This window comes from Pseudophryne corroboree, chromosome 11, assembly GCF_028390025.1.
Source record: "Pseudophryne corroboree isolate aPseCor3 chromosome 11, aPseCor3.hap2, whole genome shotgun sequence".
Taxonomy (NCBI): Eukaryota; Metazoa; Chordata; class Amphibia; order Anura; family Myobatrachidae; genus Pseudophryne; species Pseudophryne corroboree.
Window position 1 is genome coordinate 299,071,258 of NC_086454.1, and position 20,111 is coordinate 299,091,368.

General features: G+C 47.9%; 1 protein-coding gene across 6 annotated transcripts in view; it reads left to right on the plus strand.

Moving 5' to 3' along the window:
- LOC134969512 (serine/threonine-protein kinase Nek11-like) overlaps nt 1-20,111 on the plus strand; it is an 840,206-nt gene that overhangs the window by 596,583 nt on the left and 223,512 nt on the right. For all 6 annotated transcript variants that reach the window (XM_063945508.1, XM_063945509.1, XM_063945511.1 and 3 more), the window contains one exon: nt 2,973-3,092. In XM_063945508.1, coding sequence (XP_063801578.1) covers nt 2,973-3,092 — 120 coding nt within the window. The remainder of the gene's footprint in view (nt 1-2,972; nt 3,093-20,111) is intronic.

The following is a 20,111-nucleotide window of genomic DNA, read 5'->3' on the forward strand; positions in this document are numbered from 1 at the left end:
ATGATGGGTTGGTTAAAGTGTGCATGTCTTGTTTATACAACATAAGGGTGGGTGGGAGGGCCCAAGGACAATTCCATCTTGCACCTCTTTTTTCTTTAATTTTTCTTTGCGTCATGTGCTGTTTGGGGAGGGTTTTTTGAAAGGGACATCCTGCGTGACACTGCAGTGCCACTCCTAGATGGGCCCGGTGTTTGTGTCGGCCACTAGGGTCGCTTATCTTACTCACACAGCTACCTCATTGCGCCTCTTTTTTTCTTTGCGTCATGTGCTGTTTGGGGAGGGTTTTTTGGAAGGGACATCCTGCGTGACACTGCAGTGACACTCCTAGATGGGCCCGGTGTTTGTGTCGGCCACTAGGGTCGCTTATCTTACTCACACAGTCAGCTACCTCATTGCGCCTCTTTTTTTCTTTGCGTCATGTGCTGTTTGGGGAGGGTTTTTTGGAAGGGACATCCTGCGTGACACTGCAGTGACACTCCTAGATGGGCCCGGTGTTTGTGTCGGCCACTAGGGTCGCTTATCTTACTCACACAGCTACCTCATTGCGCCTCTTTTTTTCTTTGCGTCATGTGCTGTTTGGGGAGGGTTTTTTGGAAGGGACATCCTGCGTGACACTGCAGTGACACTCCTAGATGGGCCCGGTGTTTGTGTCGGCCACTAGGGTCGCTTATCTTACTCACACAGCTACCTCATTGCGCCTCTTTTTTTCTTTGCGTCATGTGCTGTTTGGGGAGGGTTTTTTGGAAGGGACATCCTGCGTGACACTGCAGTGACACTCCTAGATGGGCCCGGTGTTTGTGTCGGCCACTAGGGTCGCTTATCTTACTCACACAGCTACCTCATTGCGCCTCTTTTTTTCTTTGCGTCATGTGCTGTTTGGGGAGGGTTTTTTGGAAGGGACATCCTGCGTGACACTGCAGTGACACTCCTAGATGGGCCCGGTGTTTGTGTCGGCCACTAGGATCGCTTATCTTACTCACACAGCTACCTCATTGCGCCTCTTTTTTTCTTTGCGTCATGTGCTGTTTGGGGAGGGTTTTTTGGAAGGGACATCCTGCGTGACAATGCAGTGACACTCCTAGATGGGCCCGGTGTTTGTGTCGGCCACTAGGGTCGCTTAGCTTAGTCATCCAGCGACCTAGGTGCAAATTTTAGGACTAAAAATAATATTGTGAGGTGTGAGGTATTCAGAATAGACTGAAAATGAGTGTAAATTATGGTTTTTGAGGTTAATAATACTTTGGGATCAAAATGACCCCCAAATTCTATGATTTAAGCTGTTTTTTAGTGTTTTTTGAAAAAAACACCCGAATCCAAAACACTCCCGAATCCGACAAAAAAAATTCGGTGAGGTTTTGCCAAAACGCGGTCGAACCCAAAACACGGCCGCGGAACCGAACCCAAAACCAAAACACAAAACCTGAAAAATTTCCGGCGCTCATCTCTAGTTTGTAGTCTAGCTTGTACCGCCGGTTCCACAGGGGAAGGGGTTGTCACGGCAACTGCTGGAGAGCCGGGGGACCTCGGGCTGCCATTGCATGCTGCTGCAGCAGGAAAACATATTTTCCTGTCTACAGCAGCAGCACAGCTGAGGACTATGGGCCTATTTTGATGGGGGGCCTGGAGCTGCAGCTCCATCCGGCCCATTGTTAATCCGGCCCTGCACCTATCAATGCTGTTGATCACAGCCACATACTGCCTCTAATTAACAGATAGCTGAAAAAATATATATTTTGATTCACTGCTGTATGTGAATTACAGGCAGCTCACTGGTGAGCCCCCACTAAGGTACATGCCCCTTGTTCTCCACACTGTGTCCCAATGGGGAGGTTGCCCTGTGTAGTATTCTGGAATGATGGGGCAGCAGCGTTTTGCTCCTGTCACAGGAGGAGGGGACAGTGTGAAGTGGGCACTCTGTGACGCATCTGACAGTGGATGCTTGCCAACCAGCAGGGACTGTGTAGGGTCGCGACAGAAGAGAAACTGGAGGTGAGAGGTAGGGACTCAGGGAAGGAGTGGGGACTTGGGAGTAGAGGCGGGTACTTCATTGTCGGCCGTGGCATACTATAATGGGTCAGACTGGTACATTATAGTATTGCTCTAATGCAGCAGGCTGCGGTCCCCTTGATTGTGGCAGGCCTTGGTGCAGTGTACTGGCTGTACCACCTGTATGAGCTGGGTCATGCCTTTCACACAGCAGCTGAGCCAGGTTGAGAACTAAGGACACACAACCCAGGTTGACCCTTTCAGACCAAGCCAGGACCCAGGTTGCAATATCCCCGGTCAGAAGCTTAGTCTGAAAGGGGTATTACAGACCCTCCAACAAGACCCCTTCCATCAGGTACAAAATTCTGTGTTCCTGGACTTCATTTAATGATTGTCATTACCTGTGGTGAAACCCCTTTCTCATCAATTAACTAGTTCAACACAGGTGTTGGCAATCATACAGTAAGAAAGAAGTCCAGGTGCAGAGGATTTTGTACCTGATGGAAGGGGTCATGTTGGAGGGTCTGCAGTTAGGAGATGATTGGTCTGTACTTTAACTCTCTCCAAACTTTGATAAATCTTACCCACACAGTGATTAAATTAGTTCTTAGACAGTTAGGCTGAATACTAGTTGTTAATCGGCCAGCCAACAAGATGGCTGCCTCCACGCACAGCTACCTGTAGCCTGTAATGCCTGCCAGTTCTTCCAATTCTATTGCGTTTTGTCAGTGTGTGTGATCCAAAAATGATTGTAAGCATAAACTATTTTAATTGTAATTGTACTCTATGTAGCTATCTAGTGTACAGTGTATTGGGCTATTGCTATATTATAAGCTTTTACATATCAGTGTGAAAATCTCTATATAGCGAAGCCTTCAGTGGGTAGAAACCATTTTAATAATTTGTGTGTGTGAATTTCAGTACATGCAGCCCATGTGTACAGCAAAGACGTCACTCTATAATACATACATGGTTATTCCTCACAGGCAAGAAAAGCTGCATCTAGACAGTTTACGAGCCATGAGGCTGGTGCAAGAGATGCCTCCTCGCCAGCGCCGAAGAATACGTCAGGAAGAGCATCCAGAGACCAATATGAAGAAGTTAAAGTAAGTTATAATGGTGTCAAGGCAGTGGATGCAGCCATTTTGTGACATGGTCAGATTTTCACAGATTTTCATGAAATATCGCCATACCTTTCCAACTGCCCTGGTTTTGGCGGGACGGTCCCCATGTGAGGAGACTTTGTGGTTGTCACGTTTGTCTTAACTCTCACAGGATTTTAGGGGTATATACCTCCTCATGTGCCACGGCCAACAGAGGCAGGGGCTATATTACGACATGAGCATTGCCAGCTTGTTTGTGCCCATTTGTGCTCATGCTGAGTTAGTCAAAAATTGCGCTACAATCGCCAGTGCAAAATGTGCTTCAGAAAATGGTGTTTCTCTATCGTCCTAGTGGATGCTGGGGTTCCTGAAAGGACCATGGGGAACAGCGGCTCCGCAGGAGACAGGGCACAAAAAGTAAAGCTTTAGGATCAGGTGGTGTGCACTGGCTCCTCCCCCCATGACCCTCCTCCAAGCCAGTTAGATTTTTGTGCCCGGCCGAGAAGGGTGCAATCTAGGTGGCTCTCCTAAAGAGCTGCTTAGGAAAGTTTAGCTTAGGTTTTTTATTTTACAGTGAGTCCTGCTGGCAACAGGATCACTGCAACGAGGGACTTAGGGGAGAAGAAGTGAACTCACCTGCGTGCAGGATGGATTGGCTTCTTGGCTACTGGACATCAGCTCCAGAGGGACGATCACAGGTACAGCCTGGATGGTCACCGGAGCCTTGCCGCCGGCCCCCTTGCAGATGCTGAAGTAAGAAGAGGTCCAGAATCGGCGGCAGAAGACTCCTCAGTCTTCTAAAGGTAGCGCACAGCACTGCAGCTGTGCGCCATTTTCCTCTCAGCACACTTCACACGGCAGTCACTGAGGGTGCAGGGCGCTGGGAGGGGGGCGCCCTGGGAGGCAAATGAATACCTATTTTGGCTAAAAATACCTCACATATAGCCTCCGGAGGCTATATGGAGATATTTAACCCCTGCCAGAATCCGTTAAGAGCGGGAGACGAGGCCGCCGAAAAAGGGGCGGGGCCTATCTCCTCAGCACACAGCGCCATTTTCCCTCACAGAAAGGCTGGAGGGAAGGCTCCCAGGCTCTCCCCTGCACTGCACTACAGAAACAGGGTTAAAACAGAGAGGGGGGGCACTAATTTGGCGATATGCTTATATATATATTAAGATGCTATAAGGGAAAACACTTATATAAGGTTGTCCCTATATAATTATAGCGTTTTTGGTGTGTGCTGGCAAACTCTCCCTCTGTCTCTCCAAAGGGCTAGTGGGTCCTGTCCTCTATCAGAGCATTCCCTGTGTGTGTGCTGTGTGTCGGTACGTGTGTGTCGACAGGTAGGAGGACGATGTTGGTGAGGAGGCGGAGCAATTGCCTGTAATGGTGATGTCACTCTCTAGGGAGTCGACACCGGAATGGATGGCTTATTTAGGAAATTACGTGATAATGTCAACACGCTGCAAGGTCGGTTGACGACATGAGACGGCCGACAAACAATTAGTACGGTCCAGACGTCTCAAAAACACCGTCAAGGGTTTTAAAACGCCCGTTTACTTTAGTCGGTCGACACAGACACAGACAGGGACACTGAATCCAGTGTCGACGGTGAATAAACAAACGTATTCCTTATTAGGGCCACACGTTAAAGGCAATGAAGGAGGTGTTACGTATTTCTGATACTACAAGTACCACAAAAGAGGGTATTATGTGGGATGTGAAAAAACTACCATAGTTTTTCCTGAATCAGATAAATTAAATAAAGTGTGTGATGATGCGTGGGTTCCCCCCGATAGAAAATTATGGGCGGTATACCCTTTCCCGCCAGAAGTTAGGGCGCGTTGGGAAACACCCTTTAAGGTGGATAAGGCGCTCACACGCTTATCAAAACAAGTGGCGGTACCGTCTATAGATAGGGCCGTCCTCAAGGACCAGCTGACAAGGCTGGAAAATATAATAAAAAGTATATACACACATACTGGTGTTATACTGCGGCCAGCGATCGCCTCAGCCTGGATGTGCAGAGCTAGGGTGGCTTGGTCGGATTCCCTGACTAAAAATATTGATACCCTTGACAGGGACAGTATTTTATTGACTATAGAGCATTTCTATATATGCGAGATGCACAGAGGGATATTTGCACTCTGGCATCATGAATAAACGCGATGTCCATAACTGCCAGAAGATGTTATGGACACGACAGTGGTCAGGTGATGCAGATTCCAAACGGCACAGTATGGCCGTATACAGGAAGAGGACTTGTTTGGGGTCGGTCCATCGGACCTGGTGGTCACGGCAACTGCTGGAAAATCCACCGTTTTTTACCCTAAGTCACATCTCTGCAGAAAAAGACACCGTCTTTTCAGCCTCAGTCCTCTCGTCCCTATAAGATCATATCTGCCCAGGGATAGAGGAAAGGGAAGAAGACTGCAGCAGGCAGCCCATTCCCAGGAACAGAAGCGTTCCACCGCGTCTGACAAGTTCTCAGCATGGCGCTGAGACCGTACAGGACCCCTGGATCCTACAAGTAGTATCCCGGGGGTACAGATGGGAATGTCGAGACGTTTCCCCTTCGCAGGCTCCTGAAGTCTGCTTTACCAAGTCTCCCTCCGACAAGGAGGTAGTATGGGAAAAAATTCACAAGCTGTATTCCCAGCAGGTGATAATTAAATTACCCCTCCTACTACAGAAAAGGGGTATTATTCCACACTATATTGTGGTACTGAAGCCAGAAGGCTAGGTGAGACTTATTCTAAAAATTTTTTTTTGAACACTTACAAAGGTTCAAATTAAGATGAAGTCACTCAGAGCAGTGATAACGAACCAGGAATAAGGGGACTATATAGTGTCCCGGGACATCAGGGATGCTTACCTCTATGTCCCAAATTTGCCCTTCTCACTAAGGGTACCTCAGGTTCGTGGTGCAGAACTGTCACTATCAGTTTCAGACGCTGCCGTTTGGATTGTCCACGGCACCCTGGGGTCTTTACCAAGGTAATGGCCGAATTGATGATTCTTCTTCGAAGAAAAGGCGTCTAAATTATCCCTTACTTGGACGATCTCCTGATAGGGGCATAGTCCAGGGAACAGTTGGAGGTCGGAGTAGCACTATCTCGGATACTGCTACAATCAGCACGGGTGGATTCTAAATATTCCAAAATCGCAGCTGATCCCGACGACACGTCTGCTGTGCCTAGGGATGATTCTGGACACAGTCCAGAAAAAGGTGTTTCTCCCGGAAGAGAAAGCCAGGGAGTTATCCGAGCAAGTCAGGAACCTCCTAAAAACAGTGCATCATTGCACAAGGGTCCTGGTAAAAATGGTGGCTTCCTACGAAGCAATTCCATTCGGCAGATTTCACGTAAGAACTTTTCAGTGGGATCTGCTGGACAAATGGTCCGGATCGCATCTTCAGATGCATCAGCGGATAACCCAATATCCAAGGACAAGGGTGTCTCTCCTGTGGTGGTTATAGAGTGCTCATCTTCTAGAGGGCAGCAGATTCGGCATTCAGGATTGGATGCTGGTAACCACGGAGCCCAGCCTGAGAGGCTGGGGAGCAGTCACACAAGGAAAAAATTTCCAGGGAGTGTGATCAAGTATGGAGACTTTTCTCCACATAAATATACTGGAGCTAAGGGTAAATTTATAATGCTCTAAGCTTAGCAAGACCTCTGCTTCAAGGTCAGCCGGTATTGATCCAGTGGGAAAAACATCACGGCAGTCGCCCACGTAAACAGACAGGGCGACACAAGAAGCAGGAGGGCAATGGCAGAAACTGCAAGGACTTTTCGCTGGGCGGAAAATCATGTGATAACACTGTCAGCAGTTTTTCATCCCGGGAATGGAAACTGGGAAGCAGACTTCCTCAGCACGACCTCCACCCGGGAGAGTGGAAACTTCATTGAGAAGTTTTTTCCACATGATTGTAAACCGTTGGGAAATACCAAAGGTGGACATGATGGCGTCCCGTCTGAACAAAAAACGGGACAGGTATTGCGCCAGGTCAAGAGACCCTCAGGCAATAGATGTGGACGTTCTGGTAACACCGTGGGTGTACCAGTCGGTGTATGTGTTCCCTCCTCTGCTTCTCATACCTAAGGTGCTGAGAATTATAAGACGTAGAGGAGTAAGAACTATACTCATGGCTCCGGATTGGCCAAGAAGGACTTGGTACCCGGAACTTCAAGAGATGCTTACAGAGGTCTTATGGCCTCTGCCGCTAAGAAGGGACTTGCTTCAGCAAGTACCATGTCTGTTCCAAGACTTACCGCAGCTGCGTTTGTCGGCATGGCGATGGAAAGCCGGATCCTAAGGGAAAAAAGGCATTCCGGAAGAGGTCATTCCTACCCTGGTCAAAGCCAGAAAGGAGGTGACCGCACAACATTATCACCACGTGTGGCGAAAATATGTTGCGTGGTGTGAGGCCAGGAAGGCCCCACAAAGAAATTTCAACTCGGTCGTTTCCTGCATTTCCTGCAAACAGGAGTGTCTATGGGCCTCAAATTGGGGTCCATTAAGGTTCAAATTCGGCCCTGTAAAATTTTCTTCCAGAAAGAATTGGCTTCAGTTCCTGAAGTCCAGAAGTTTGTCAAGGGAGTATTGCATATACAAACCCCTTTTTTGTGCCTCCAGTGGCACTGTGGGATCTCAACGTAGTTCTGGGATTCCTCAAATCACATTGGTTTAAATCCAGTCAAATATGTGGATTTGAAGCATCTCACATAAAAAGTGACCATGCTCTTGGCCCTGGCCTGGACCAGGCGAGTGTCAAATTGGTGGTTTTTTCTCAAAAAAGCCCATATCTGTTTGTCCATTCGGACAGGGCAGAGCTGCGGACTCGTCCCCAGTTCTCTCCCTAAGGTGGTGTCAGTGTTTCACCTGAACCAGCTTATTGTGGTGCCTTGCACCTACTAGGGACTTGGAGGACTCCAAGTTGCTAGGAGTTGTCAGGGCCCTGAAAATATGTTCCAGGACAGCTGGAGTCAGAAAATCTGACTCGCTGTTTATACTGTATGCACCCAACAAGTTGGGTGCGCCTGCTTCTAAGAAGGCGATTGCTCGTTGGATTTGTAACACAATTCAACTTGCACATTCTGAGGCAGGCCTGCCACAGTCTAAATCGGTTAAGGCCCATTCCACAAGGAAGGTTGGCTCATCTTGGGCGGCTGCCCGAGAGGTCTCGGCATTACAACTCTGCCGAGCAGCTACGTGGTCAGGGGAGAACACGTTTGTAAAATTCTACAAATTTGATATCCTGGCAAAAGAGGACCTGGAGTTCTCTCATTCGGTGCTGCAGAGTCATCCGCACTCTCCCGCCCGTTTGGGAGCTTTGGTATAATCCCCATGGTCCTTTCAGGAACCCCAGCATCCACTAGGACGATAGAGAAAATAAGAATTTACTTACCGATAATTCTATTTCTCGGAGTCCGTAGTGGATGCTGGGCGCCCATCCCAAGTGCGGATTATCTGCAATACTTGTACATAGTTACAAAAATCGGGTTATTATTGTTGTGAGCCATCTTTTCAGAGGCTCCGCTGTTATCATACTGTTAACTGGGTTTAGATCACAAGTTGTACGGTGTGATTGGTGTGGCTGGTATGAGTCTTACCCGGGATTCAAAATTCCTCCCTTATTGTGTACGCTCGTCCGGGCACAGTACCTGGCTGGCTTGGAGGAGGGTCATGGGGGGAGGAGCCAGTGCACACCACCTGATCCTAAAGCTTTACTTTTTGTGCCCTGTCTCCTGCGGAGCCGCTGTTCCCCATGGTCCTTTCAGGAACCCCAGCATCCACTACGGACTCCGAGAAATAGAATTATCGGTAAGTAAATTCTTATTTTCTCTGACGTCCTAGTGGATGCTGGGAACTCCGTAAGGACCATGGGGAATAGCGGCTCCGCAGGAGACTGGGCACAAAAGTAAAAGCTTTAGGACTACCTGGTGTGCACTGGCTCCTCCCCCTATGACCCTCCTCCAAGCCTCAGTTAGATTTTTGTGCCCGAACGAGAAGGGTGCACACTAGGTGGCTCTCCTGAGCTGCTTAGTGAAAAAGTTTAAGTATAGGTTTTTTATTTTCAGTGAGTCCTGCTGGCAACAGGTTCACTGCACCGAGGGACTAAGGGGAGAAGAAGCGAACTCACCTGCGTGTAGAGTGGATTGGGCTTCTTAGGCTACTGGACATTAGCTCCAGAGGGACGATCACAGGCCCAGCCATGGATGGGTCCCAGAGCCGCGCCGCCGGCCCCCTTACAGAGCCAGAAGACAGAAGAGGTCCGGGAAATCGGCGGCAGAAGATGTCCTGTCTTCAATAAGGTAGCGCACAGCACCGCAGCTGTGCGCCATTGCTCTCAGCACACTTCACACTCCGGTCACTGAGGGTGCAGGGCGCTGGGGGGGGGGGGCGCCCTGAGACGCAATAAAAACACCTTAGATGGCGAAAAATACATCACATATAGCTCCTGGGCTATATGGATGCATTTAACCCCTGCCAGTTTTCCTTAAAAAAGCGGGAGAAAGGCCGCCGAGAAGGGGGCGGAGCCTATCTCCTCAGCACACAAGCGCCATTTTCCCTCACAGCTCCGCTGGAAGGACGTCTCCCTGACTCTCCCCTGCAGTCCTGCACTACAGAAACAGGGTAAAACAAGAGAGGGGGGGCACTAATTTGGCAGATTAATCAATACAGCAGCTATATAAGGGAAAAACACTTATATAAGGTTATCCCTGTATATATATAGCGCTCTGGTGTGTGCTGGCAAACTCTCCCTCTGTCTCCCCAAAGGGCTAGTGGGGTCCTGTCCTCTATCAGAGCATTCCCTGTGTGTGTGTAGTGTGTCGGTACGTTTGTGTCGACATGTATGAGGAGGAAAATGGTATGGAGGCGGAGCAATTGCCTGTAATAGTGATGTCACCCCCTAGGGAGTCGACACCTGACTGGATGGTCTTATGGAAGGAATTACGTGATAGCGTCAGCACTTTACAAAAGACTGTTGACGACATGAGACAGCCGGCAAATCAGTTAGTACCTGTCCAGGCGTCTCAAACACCGTCAGGGGCTCTAAAGCGCCCGTTACCTCAGATGGTCGACACAGACCCAGACACGGACACTGACTCCAGTGTCGACGGTGAGGAAACAAACGTGATTTCCAGTAGGGCCACACGTTACATGATCTCGGCAATGAAGGAGGTTTTGAACATTTCTGATACTACAAGTACCACAAAAAAGGGTATTATGTTGGGTGTGAAAAAACTACCCGTAGTTTTTCCTGAATCAGATGAATTAAATGAGGTGTGTGATGAAGCGTGGGTTTCCCCCGATAAAAAACTGCTAATTTCTAAAAAATTATTGGCATTATACCCTTTCCCGCCAGAGGTTAGGGCGCGTTGGGAAACACCCCCTAGGGTAGATAAGGCGCTCACACGCTTATCAAAACAAGTGGCGTTACCGTCTCCTGATACGGCCGCCCTCAAGGAGCCAGCTGATAGGAAGCTGGAAAATATCCTAAAAAGTATATACACACATACTGGTGTTATACTGCGACCAGCAATCGCCTCAGCCTGGATGTGCAGTGCTAGGGTGGCTTGGTCGGATTCCCTGACTGAAAATATTGATACCCTGGACAGGGACAGTATATTATTGACTATAGAGCATTTAAAGGATGCATTTCTATATATGCGAGATGCACAGAGGGATATTTGCACTCTGGCATCAAGAGTAAGTGCGCTGTCCATTTCTGCCAGAAGAGGGTTATGGACGCGACAGTGGTCAGGTGATGTGGATTCCAAACGGCATATGGAAGTATTGCCGTATAAAGGGGAGGAGTTATTTGGGGTCGGTCTATCGGACCTGGTGGCCACGGCAACGGCTGGGAAATCCACCTTTTTACCCCAGGTCACCTCTCAGCAGAAAAAGACACCGTCTTTTCAGGCTCAGTCCTTTCGTCACCATAAGGGCAAGCGGGCAAAAGGCCACTCATTTCTGCCCCGGGGCAGAGGAAGGGGAAAAAGACTGCAGCAGGCAGCCTCTTCCCAGGAACAGAAGCCCTCCCCCGCTTCTGCCAAGTCCTCAGCATGACGCTGGGGCCTTACAAGCGGACTCAGGTACGGTGGGGGGTCGTCTCAAGAATTTCAGCGCGCAGTGGGCTCACTCGCAAGTGGACCCCTGGATCCTGCAGGTAGTATCTCAGGGGTACAAATTGGAATTCGAGACGTCTCCCCCTCGCCGGTTCCTGAAGTCTGCTTTACCAACGTCTCCCTCCGACAGGGAGGCGGTATTGGAAGCCATTCACAAGCTGTATTCCCAGCAGGTGATAATCAAGGTACCCCTCCTACAACAGGGAAAGGGGTATTATTCCACGCTGTTTGTGGTACCGAAGCCGGACGGCTCGGTGAGACCTATTTTAAATCTGAAATCCTTGAACACTTACATACAAAGGTTCAAATTCAAGATGGAGTCACTCAGAGCAGTGATAGCGAACCTGGAAGAAGGGGACTATATGGTGTCTCTGGACATCAAGGATGCTTACCTCCATGTCCCAATTTGCCCTTCTCACCAAGTGTACCTCAGGTTTGTGGTACAGAACTGTCACTATCAGTTTCAGACGCTGCCGTTTGGATTGTCCACGGCACCCCGGGTCTTTACCAAGGTAATGGCCGAAATGATGATTCTTCTTCGAAGAAAAGGCGTCTTAATTATCCCTTACTTGGACGATCTCCTGATAAGGGCAAGGTCCAGGGAACAGTTAGAGGTCGGAGTAGCACTATCTCAAGTAGTACTACGACAGCACGGGTGGATTCTAAATATTCCAAAATCGCAGCTGATTCCGACGACACGTCTGCTGTTCCTAGGGATGATTCTGGACACAGTCCAGAAAAAGGTGTTTCTCCCGGAGGAGAAAGCCAGGGAGTTATCCGAGCTAGTCAGGAACCTCCTAAAACCAGGCCAAGTGTCAGTGCATCAATGCACAAGGGTCCTGGGAAAAATGGTGGCTTCTTACGAAGCGATTCCATTCGGCAGATTCCACGCAAGAACTTTTCAGTGGGATCTGCTGGACAAATGGTCCGGATCGCATCTTCAGATGCATCAGCGGATAACCCTGTCTCCAAGGACAAGGGTGTCTCTCCTGTGGTGGTTGCAGAGTGCTCATCTTCTAGAGGGCCGCAGATTCGGCATTCAGGACTGGGTCCTGGTGACCACGGATGCCAGCCTGAGAGGCTGGGGAGCAGTCACACAGGGAAGAAATTTCCAGGGCTTGTGGTCAAGCATGGAAACGTCATTTCACATAAATATCCTGGAACTAAGGGCCATTTACAATGCCCTAAGTCAAGCAAGGCCTCTGCTTCAGGGTCAGCCGGTGTTGATCCAGTCGGACAACATCACGGCAGTCGCCCACGTAAACAGACAGGGCGGCTCAAGAAGCAGGAGGGCAATGGCAGAAGTTGCAAGGATTCTTCGCTGGGCGGAAAATCATGTGATAGCACTGTCAGCAGTGTTCATTCCGGGAGTTGCCAACTGGGAAGCAGACTTCCTCAGCAGACACGACCCCCACCCGGGGGAGTGGGGACTTCACCCAGAAGTCTTCCACATGATTGTGAACCGTTGGGAAAAACCAAAGGTGGACATGATGGCGTCCCGCCTCAACAAAAAACTAGACAGATATTGCGCCAGGTCAAGGGACCCTCAGGCAATAGCTGTGGACGCTCTGGTAACACCGTGGGTGTACCAGTCAGTGTATGTGTTCCCTCCTCTGCCTCTCATACCCAAGGTACTGAGAATCATAAGAAGGAGAGTAGTAAGGACTATACTCGTGGCTCCGGATTGGCCAAGAAGGACTTGGTACCCGGAACTTCAAGAGATGCTCACGGAGGACCCGTGGCCTCTACCTCTAAGAAAGGACCTGCTCCAGCAGGGACCCTGTCTGTTCCAAGACTTACCGCGGCTGCGTTTGACGGCATGGCGGTTGAACGCCGGATCCTGAAGGAAAAAGGCATTCCGGGTGAAGTCATCCCTACCCTGATCAAAGCCAGGAAGGATGTAACCGTGCAACATTATTACCGTATTTGGCGTAAATATGTTGCGTGGTGTGAGGCCAGGAAGGCCCCTACAGAGGAATTTCAACTGGGTCGTTTCCTGCATTTCCTGCAAACAGGACTGTCTATGGGCCTAAAATTAGGGTCCATTAAGGTTCAAATTTCGGCCCTGTCGATTTTCTTCCAGAAAGAACTGGCTTCAGTTCCTGAAGTTCAGACGTTTGTCAAGGGGGTACTGCATATACAGCCTCCTTTTGTGCCTCCAGTGGCACCTTGGGATCTCAATGTAGTTTTGGGGTTCCTAAAATCACATTGGTTTGAACCACTCACCACTGTGGACTTAAAATATCTCACATGGAAAGTGGTAATGCTGTTAGCCCTGGCTTCAGCCAGGCGTGTCTCAGAATTGGCGGCTTTATCCTATAAAAGCCCTTACCTAATTTTTCATACGGACAGGGCAGAATTGAGGACTCGTCCTCAATTTCTCCCTTAGGTGGTTTCAGCGTTTCACTTGAACCAGCCTATTGTGGTACCTGCGGCTACTAGGGACTTGGAGGACTCCAAGTTGCTGGACGTAGTCAGGGCCCTGAAAATATATGTTTCCAGGACGGCTGGAGTCAGAAAATCTGACTCGCTGTTTATCCTGTATGCACCCAACAAGCTGGGTGCTCCTGCTTCTAAGCAGACTATTGCTCGTTGGATTTGTAGTACAATTCAGCTTGCACATTCTGTGGCAGGCCTGCCACAGCCAATATCTGTAAAAGCCCATTCCACAAGGAAGGTGGGCTCATCTTGGGCGGCTGCCCGAGGGGTCTCGGCTTTACAACTTTGCCGAGCAGCTACTTGGTCAGGGGCAAACACGTTTGCTAAATTCTACAAATTTGATACCCTGGCTGAGGAGGACCTGGAGTTCTCTCATTCGGTGCTGTAGAGTCATCCGCACTCTCCCGCCCGTTTGGGAGCTTTGGTATAATCCCCATGGTCCTTACGGAGTTCCCAGCATCCAATAGGACGTCAGAGAAAATAAGAATTTACTTACCGATAATTCTATTTCTCGTAGTCCGTAGTGGATGCTGGGCGCCCATCCCAAGTGCGGATTGTCTGCAATACTTGTACATAGTTATTGTTACAAAAATCGGGTTATTATTGTTGTGAGCCATCTTTTCAGAGGCTCCTCTGTTATCATGCTGTTAACTGGGTTCAGATCACAAGTTGTACGGTGTGATTGGTGTGGCTGGTATGAGTCTTACCCGGGATTCAAAATCCTTCCTTATTGTGTACGCTCGTCCGGGCACAGTATCCTAACTGAGGCTTGGAGGAGGGTCATAGGGGGAGGAGCCAGTGCACACCAGGTAGTCCTAAAGCTTTTACTTTTGTGCCCAGTCTCCTGCGGAGCCGCTATTCCCCATGGTCCTTACGGAGTTCCCAGCATCCACTACGGACTACGAGAAATAGAATTATCGGTAAGTAAATTCTTATTTTTGCTTAACTTGCAGAGATGGCTGTACCCCTGACATGCGTCTGGGGTAGTGTATGCATAGTCTGTTACTCACAGAAATCAATAGTAATGGAGCGTTGGCACGCAGGCAAAAATCTGTGAGGGTGTGTTGACAGAATATAGGCAGTGCCTGATTATGGTCTCCTCAGGGCAAGACAACGATGATTAAAGGCCAGTACTGATGGGAGAGATGTGTGCTGAGCGATCTTAACACAGACCACTCAGCACACATCTTTCCCCCCGCTCAGCACAGCGCAATGTGTGCTGAGCGAGGGGGAAGAGGGATGGGGGGCCGCTCACTTCACACAGCGCTGAAGTGAGAGACCCGCTAGATTAAGCCTGCATGCAGGTCAATCTAGCACCGGCGATAGCGATCTGCTGGGCGCGCATCGCTATCACTGGGGGGCATACCCACGGCAGATCCGTGCATAAAATCTAAGCAATCTAGTCAGATTGCTTACATTTTAAACACCGATCTCTCCGTGTGTACCCCCCTTAAGGGAGACAAGAGCTGTTGTATCTGCATAAAGTGCAACTGCAGCGGTGGAGCATTACAGAGTCAGCAGCAGGAGCTCACCGGTAGCCAGGTACTTTTGGTACATTGGGTGAAATTAATTTAACAAAAAAATACCCTGATGGAGAAAACCTCTTATGCAAGCCATAGAACTTTTGCTCTTTGATAAATATGGCCCGTAGACCAAGATGTTACAAAATGCTGATGTATATTATCATTATTGCTATAATTAATATTAATAATAAATATAAACTTTATAGGGTGTCACGAGTGGTCCGCAGCACCGTACAGAAGGCAAAACAATAAGACAATACTGAGTAAACAGTACATAACAGAGAACAGTACAATATAGCAGGCAAGTAACAAATAGCACTACTACTCTCAGCACAGCCACTGAGGCAAGGGGTGCCATGGAAATATTCAGCGTAAGCTGAAACCTGTACCTATTAGCGCGGGCGCAGCAGGTAATGGGTGTAGGAATTCTGAAGAAGCGAAATAACAAAGGTGTGCAGTCCGGGGTGCAGAGAGCCCAAGGAGGAAATGCAGAGTGTAGCTGGTGTGGAAGAGAAGTAGGTAGTGAGAACAGGAGGGAGGAGGGGCCCTGCTCATGAAGCTTACAGCCTAAAGGGAAAGGGAGAGACAAACAGAAGACATAAGGAGGATGTCAGTGTAATGGGAGCGAAGGGCAGGAAGCGGGAGTGGTAGAGTTGGAGGGTACAGGAAGGTGAGGTAGACTATGTGTATGGTGCAAGTGTTACCTCTACACAATAAACTGATATAGTCATAGAATAAATTAACCGGAAAATCAATAGAGTATATTTTCAGTACACAAAATGACTTCCTCAGGGTGGTCAGTGGCTATGATAGCTGGAACTATTATGCTCACAAAATGGCTGCCCTGTGTAGACGATAGGTATATATTATATTGCAGCAATGGTTTCTAGGTTCTTTCCTGTTACCCTTCACTCGTAATAAGTTCCCCCTCTACCAATTGCTCCAGGAACCTTGCCCTGGGGATGCCGATTACACGTAGACCTTGCTTTTTCCTAACCACCTCTCTCCAGCTTTCTAGTTTTAATAACCCATTACTTAATATTCTAAATTATTTTTGTTTTGTAAATTGAAAACTCACATTCAGATTACTCGTTACCCCATGGGCCACAACTCCTGGTAATGCATATTCCATTTCAATTATATTTGATGGTAATCCACTAACAAGGTTATATTAATGCCTCACTTTATCGTCCTACAAAGCGTCCCGTTATCACCGTTCATGTTACTTGAGAGCGTCATCAAGTAAAAATCTAATTGTATAAGATAATCAGTTTTTCTACTGTCTCATGATACCTCCCACTGGGACAATAATCTAATTTCATGGCCATAAAGGACAATGGTTTGTTTTTCTTTGTAATAGGTCTGGCCATTTTCTAGTCTGCATGATTACAATGCAATGCAGATGCATTTACAATGCAGATATAAGAAATTCCAATAACTTTGTGAATTATTATTATGCACCTAAATGCACATCTGATCGCCTGCCCAAAGTGCTTTTGAACACCAGACCCTCCAACCCTTCCAGCATGTACAAAATGCTCTGCTCCTGGACTTCCCACTTAATTTATTATTGCTGTCACCTGTCTTAAAACACCCATCTCTACAATTAATTAGTTCAACACAAATGACGGCAATCATAAATTAAGTGGGATGTATAGGAGCAGAGCATTTTTTACTTGGCTGAAAGGTTCATGTTGGACTGTCTGGAACCCTACTGGTACTGTGACCCACTTACTTGGGGAACCAGATGTCATGTGGCACACTCCTTAAAGGAAATACACCTCCATTCCGACTATGGCATCTGTGACCAAAAGCATTGCTCTCTCTCTCTCTCTCTCTCTCTCTCTCTCTCTCTCTCTCTCTCTCTCTATATATATATATATATATATATATATATACTGGGTGCAGGATGTGCGGTGTACAGGTGCCCGTGGGTCCAGGGGGGCTCCCACCGCACACCCTGTACCTAAAATTATACATACATGTCCGGAGTCTAGCATTGGCGCTGTAGAGCAGCAGAAATCACTAACAAAATTACGCAACAGCCATTTTCCTGGTGGTTTACGCATGTGCAGTAGAAAAGTCTCCAGGAACGTGTTATAGACGCCCAGGAGCTTCACTAACCTTTGTGACACCTGGTGCAGCAGCAGGAATCAATAAGTGCACCAAAGACGTGTCTGCAAAAGGGTGTGTGGCTTAGCATCCCGCCTTCTGTTTCCATCACTCCGGGGGTCCCAGAGATGCGGGCTAACCCCGGTGATTGTGTTGGCTGCAGTGCCAGCTCCTACGCTGTGACAGGAGTCGGGTGCTGCATGCAATGTTACAGTGCAGCAGCTGACTCCTGTCACTGAGCATGTTGCCGGAGATCTGTGCACAAAAGCCAGAATCTACTGCGATGCCAGAGAAGAGGGGACCCGCATGGAGCCTGCACATGGGCTTTCTCCTCTCTTAAAATGCCTATGAACAGAAGAGCCCCCAAATACTCAGGTGCTTAGGACAGAGTGGAAAAAATAAAATGCAGGTGCACACTCCAAGCACTAAGAACACTGATAACCAAAACAGTTTTGACCAAATACATGAGCTCATCCACCATCTAGGTTAACATATAGCAAAATGGTGACCATACAAGGCAATAACAGGCAAGTTCACAGTTTTTTTTAAATATGATAATTAAAATCTATACATTACATAATTACGTGCAGATCAGAGAAGGTTCTGCTTGCAAGAGCTTACCTCCTGACAACTTCCCATATCTCCGGCTCAGAATGTTGAGCTGCTCTTCAAGTCCTTAGTCCGCAACTTTGGCCTAGTCATCTGAGATGCCTAGTCGCCATCATGACCTGCTTGTTGCTGGCTGTCGAAACTGACATGCTTTCTATAATTGGTATGCTCTTCACCCAAGACCTGACCCAACTCCTATCTTTCTCTCTGTTTCAGTTACTGTTCGAATGATTTCACTCCATAGCTTACCACTGCTTCTAGACCTTTTCCCACCGAGCCAAGAGGAGCAGGTACTAATTACCCAAGCCTGGGATTGGTAAAGGAGCTTGGTGGGGGCCTATCTTCCCAGTGACATTTTCAGGAAGAAGGTACAGCACATTAAGAGCAAAGACCTTGGAGAGTCTTTGCTTTCTAGTGCACATGCGTCATCTTCCCAAATATCACTGGGAAGATGGCACTGGCCAAGGAGGCAGGAACCGCTTCCTGAAGCAAGCAAGGTAGGAAGTGGTTGCCCTCCTCAGTGCCCCCCCCATGCCCATTAATTTGAATAGTGCATCCCCGCAATTAACATATTTTTTTTAATGGCATTTATTTTTAGGAGGCATGGAAATGCCTCCTTTTAGGCCACACACCCCATGCCAGTATCGGGGCCCGGTATGGCTCTCTACGGCCCTTGCTCTTTCCGGTACCAACATCTACAGCCATGCTATTCTTTGACGATCTGTTCATCTGCTGCTTGACTTCTACTTTCCCTAGTACCTCTTTCCTCTGGACTATTAGACTAACCTGCAGTTTTGACCTCCTGCTCTTCTCTGAACCTATGAACCGGTACTTGTACTTCCCCACTGACACTTCAGTTATAATCTGGACTATGTCCTTTCATTAACCTCGACTATTTCCATGTTTCAAACACCCTCTTTGACTCTCTTTGGGATCTGCATCCAATGCCTATCTCCCTCCTCCTGCCTGTGTTTAATCTCACACCTTATATCCCTGAGTTAATTTAACTATAATTTCCCTTGCTAACTGTAGTCCTCTGATTAATTTAACTATACAGTATTTCCCTGTTTTTATTAACTGTGATTTGCTTGATTAACTTAACTGTAGCTCCCTGATTAATTAAACTGCATTGCCATGTTTAATCAACTGTGATTAGCCTTGCACTGCATTATTGGCATATAACGCTTACCTCTAATATTACCCCTGTACCCCTCACTCTTAATACCCTTACCCTCTTGCTTTTTTCCCCATCCTGCTTTAGTCACTGTCACTGCTTCATCACTTTTTTGTTTTGCCTGTCTATACAATTATACCGCCCCTTATGTTGATCCAGCCATCCTGACTTTCCATAAACCTCTCCCTCTGCCTTTCTTTTCCATTTTTTTTTCTCTATGCTCACCTTCATTCACACCTTTGACATTCACTCTCCAAACTCCCCCCATCTATTTTCTGCTTGCTTGGTTGCTTCCTTCACTTCACCTCATCCTACCCATACTTCCTCACACTCCCCTTTGCCCCCTCCCAGTTATTTCCCCATCTCCACTCCTCATCTCTCCCTTTGTCCACACCTTTCTCCCCTTTCCTCTTCTGATTTCCCCCCTTCATCCATTAGTTGGCCATTCTTATCCTACTCTCAAAGCGTCATTATTTTCCTTTCTCTTGTGCCTTGTGGAATGTCAGATCTTTGTGTAACAAACTGACCAATGTTCATGGCCACTTTATCTGAAACTCCCTCAACCTGCTTGATATCACTGAGACTTGGAATCCCATTCTGGTATCACTTGAGCTGGTGCTTTCTCTCAGCGGGATTTCCTTTTCCCACACCTCTTTCCCTGGTGACCGACAGGAACGTGGTATGTGAATCTTCCAGTGCACCTTTTACATTATTCCTCATGCTTTCTCCTCTTTTTAAATCCATCACCTTTTCCAACCTGTCCACCTCCACGATAATTTTGTGGCATAGTTTCTCATTTTCTCTCTAGGATTTCCTCTCCCTCATACAGGACAACTTTAATATCCCCATTGCTGATCACAAGGATTCTACTGCTTCTAACCTTCACTTCTTCTCATCCTTCCTGGCCCTTACTCAGTAGACCTCTTCCCATTATTACTCCCTTGGTCATTACTCTTGACTTCATATTTTCCCACCATTATGACATCTCTAATTGCATCAAATTCCCTTCCGTCCTTTTGACCATCCCCTT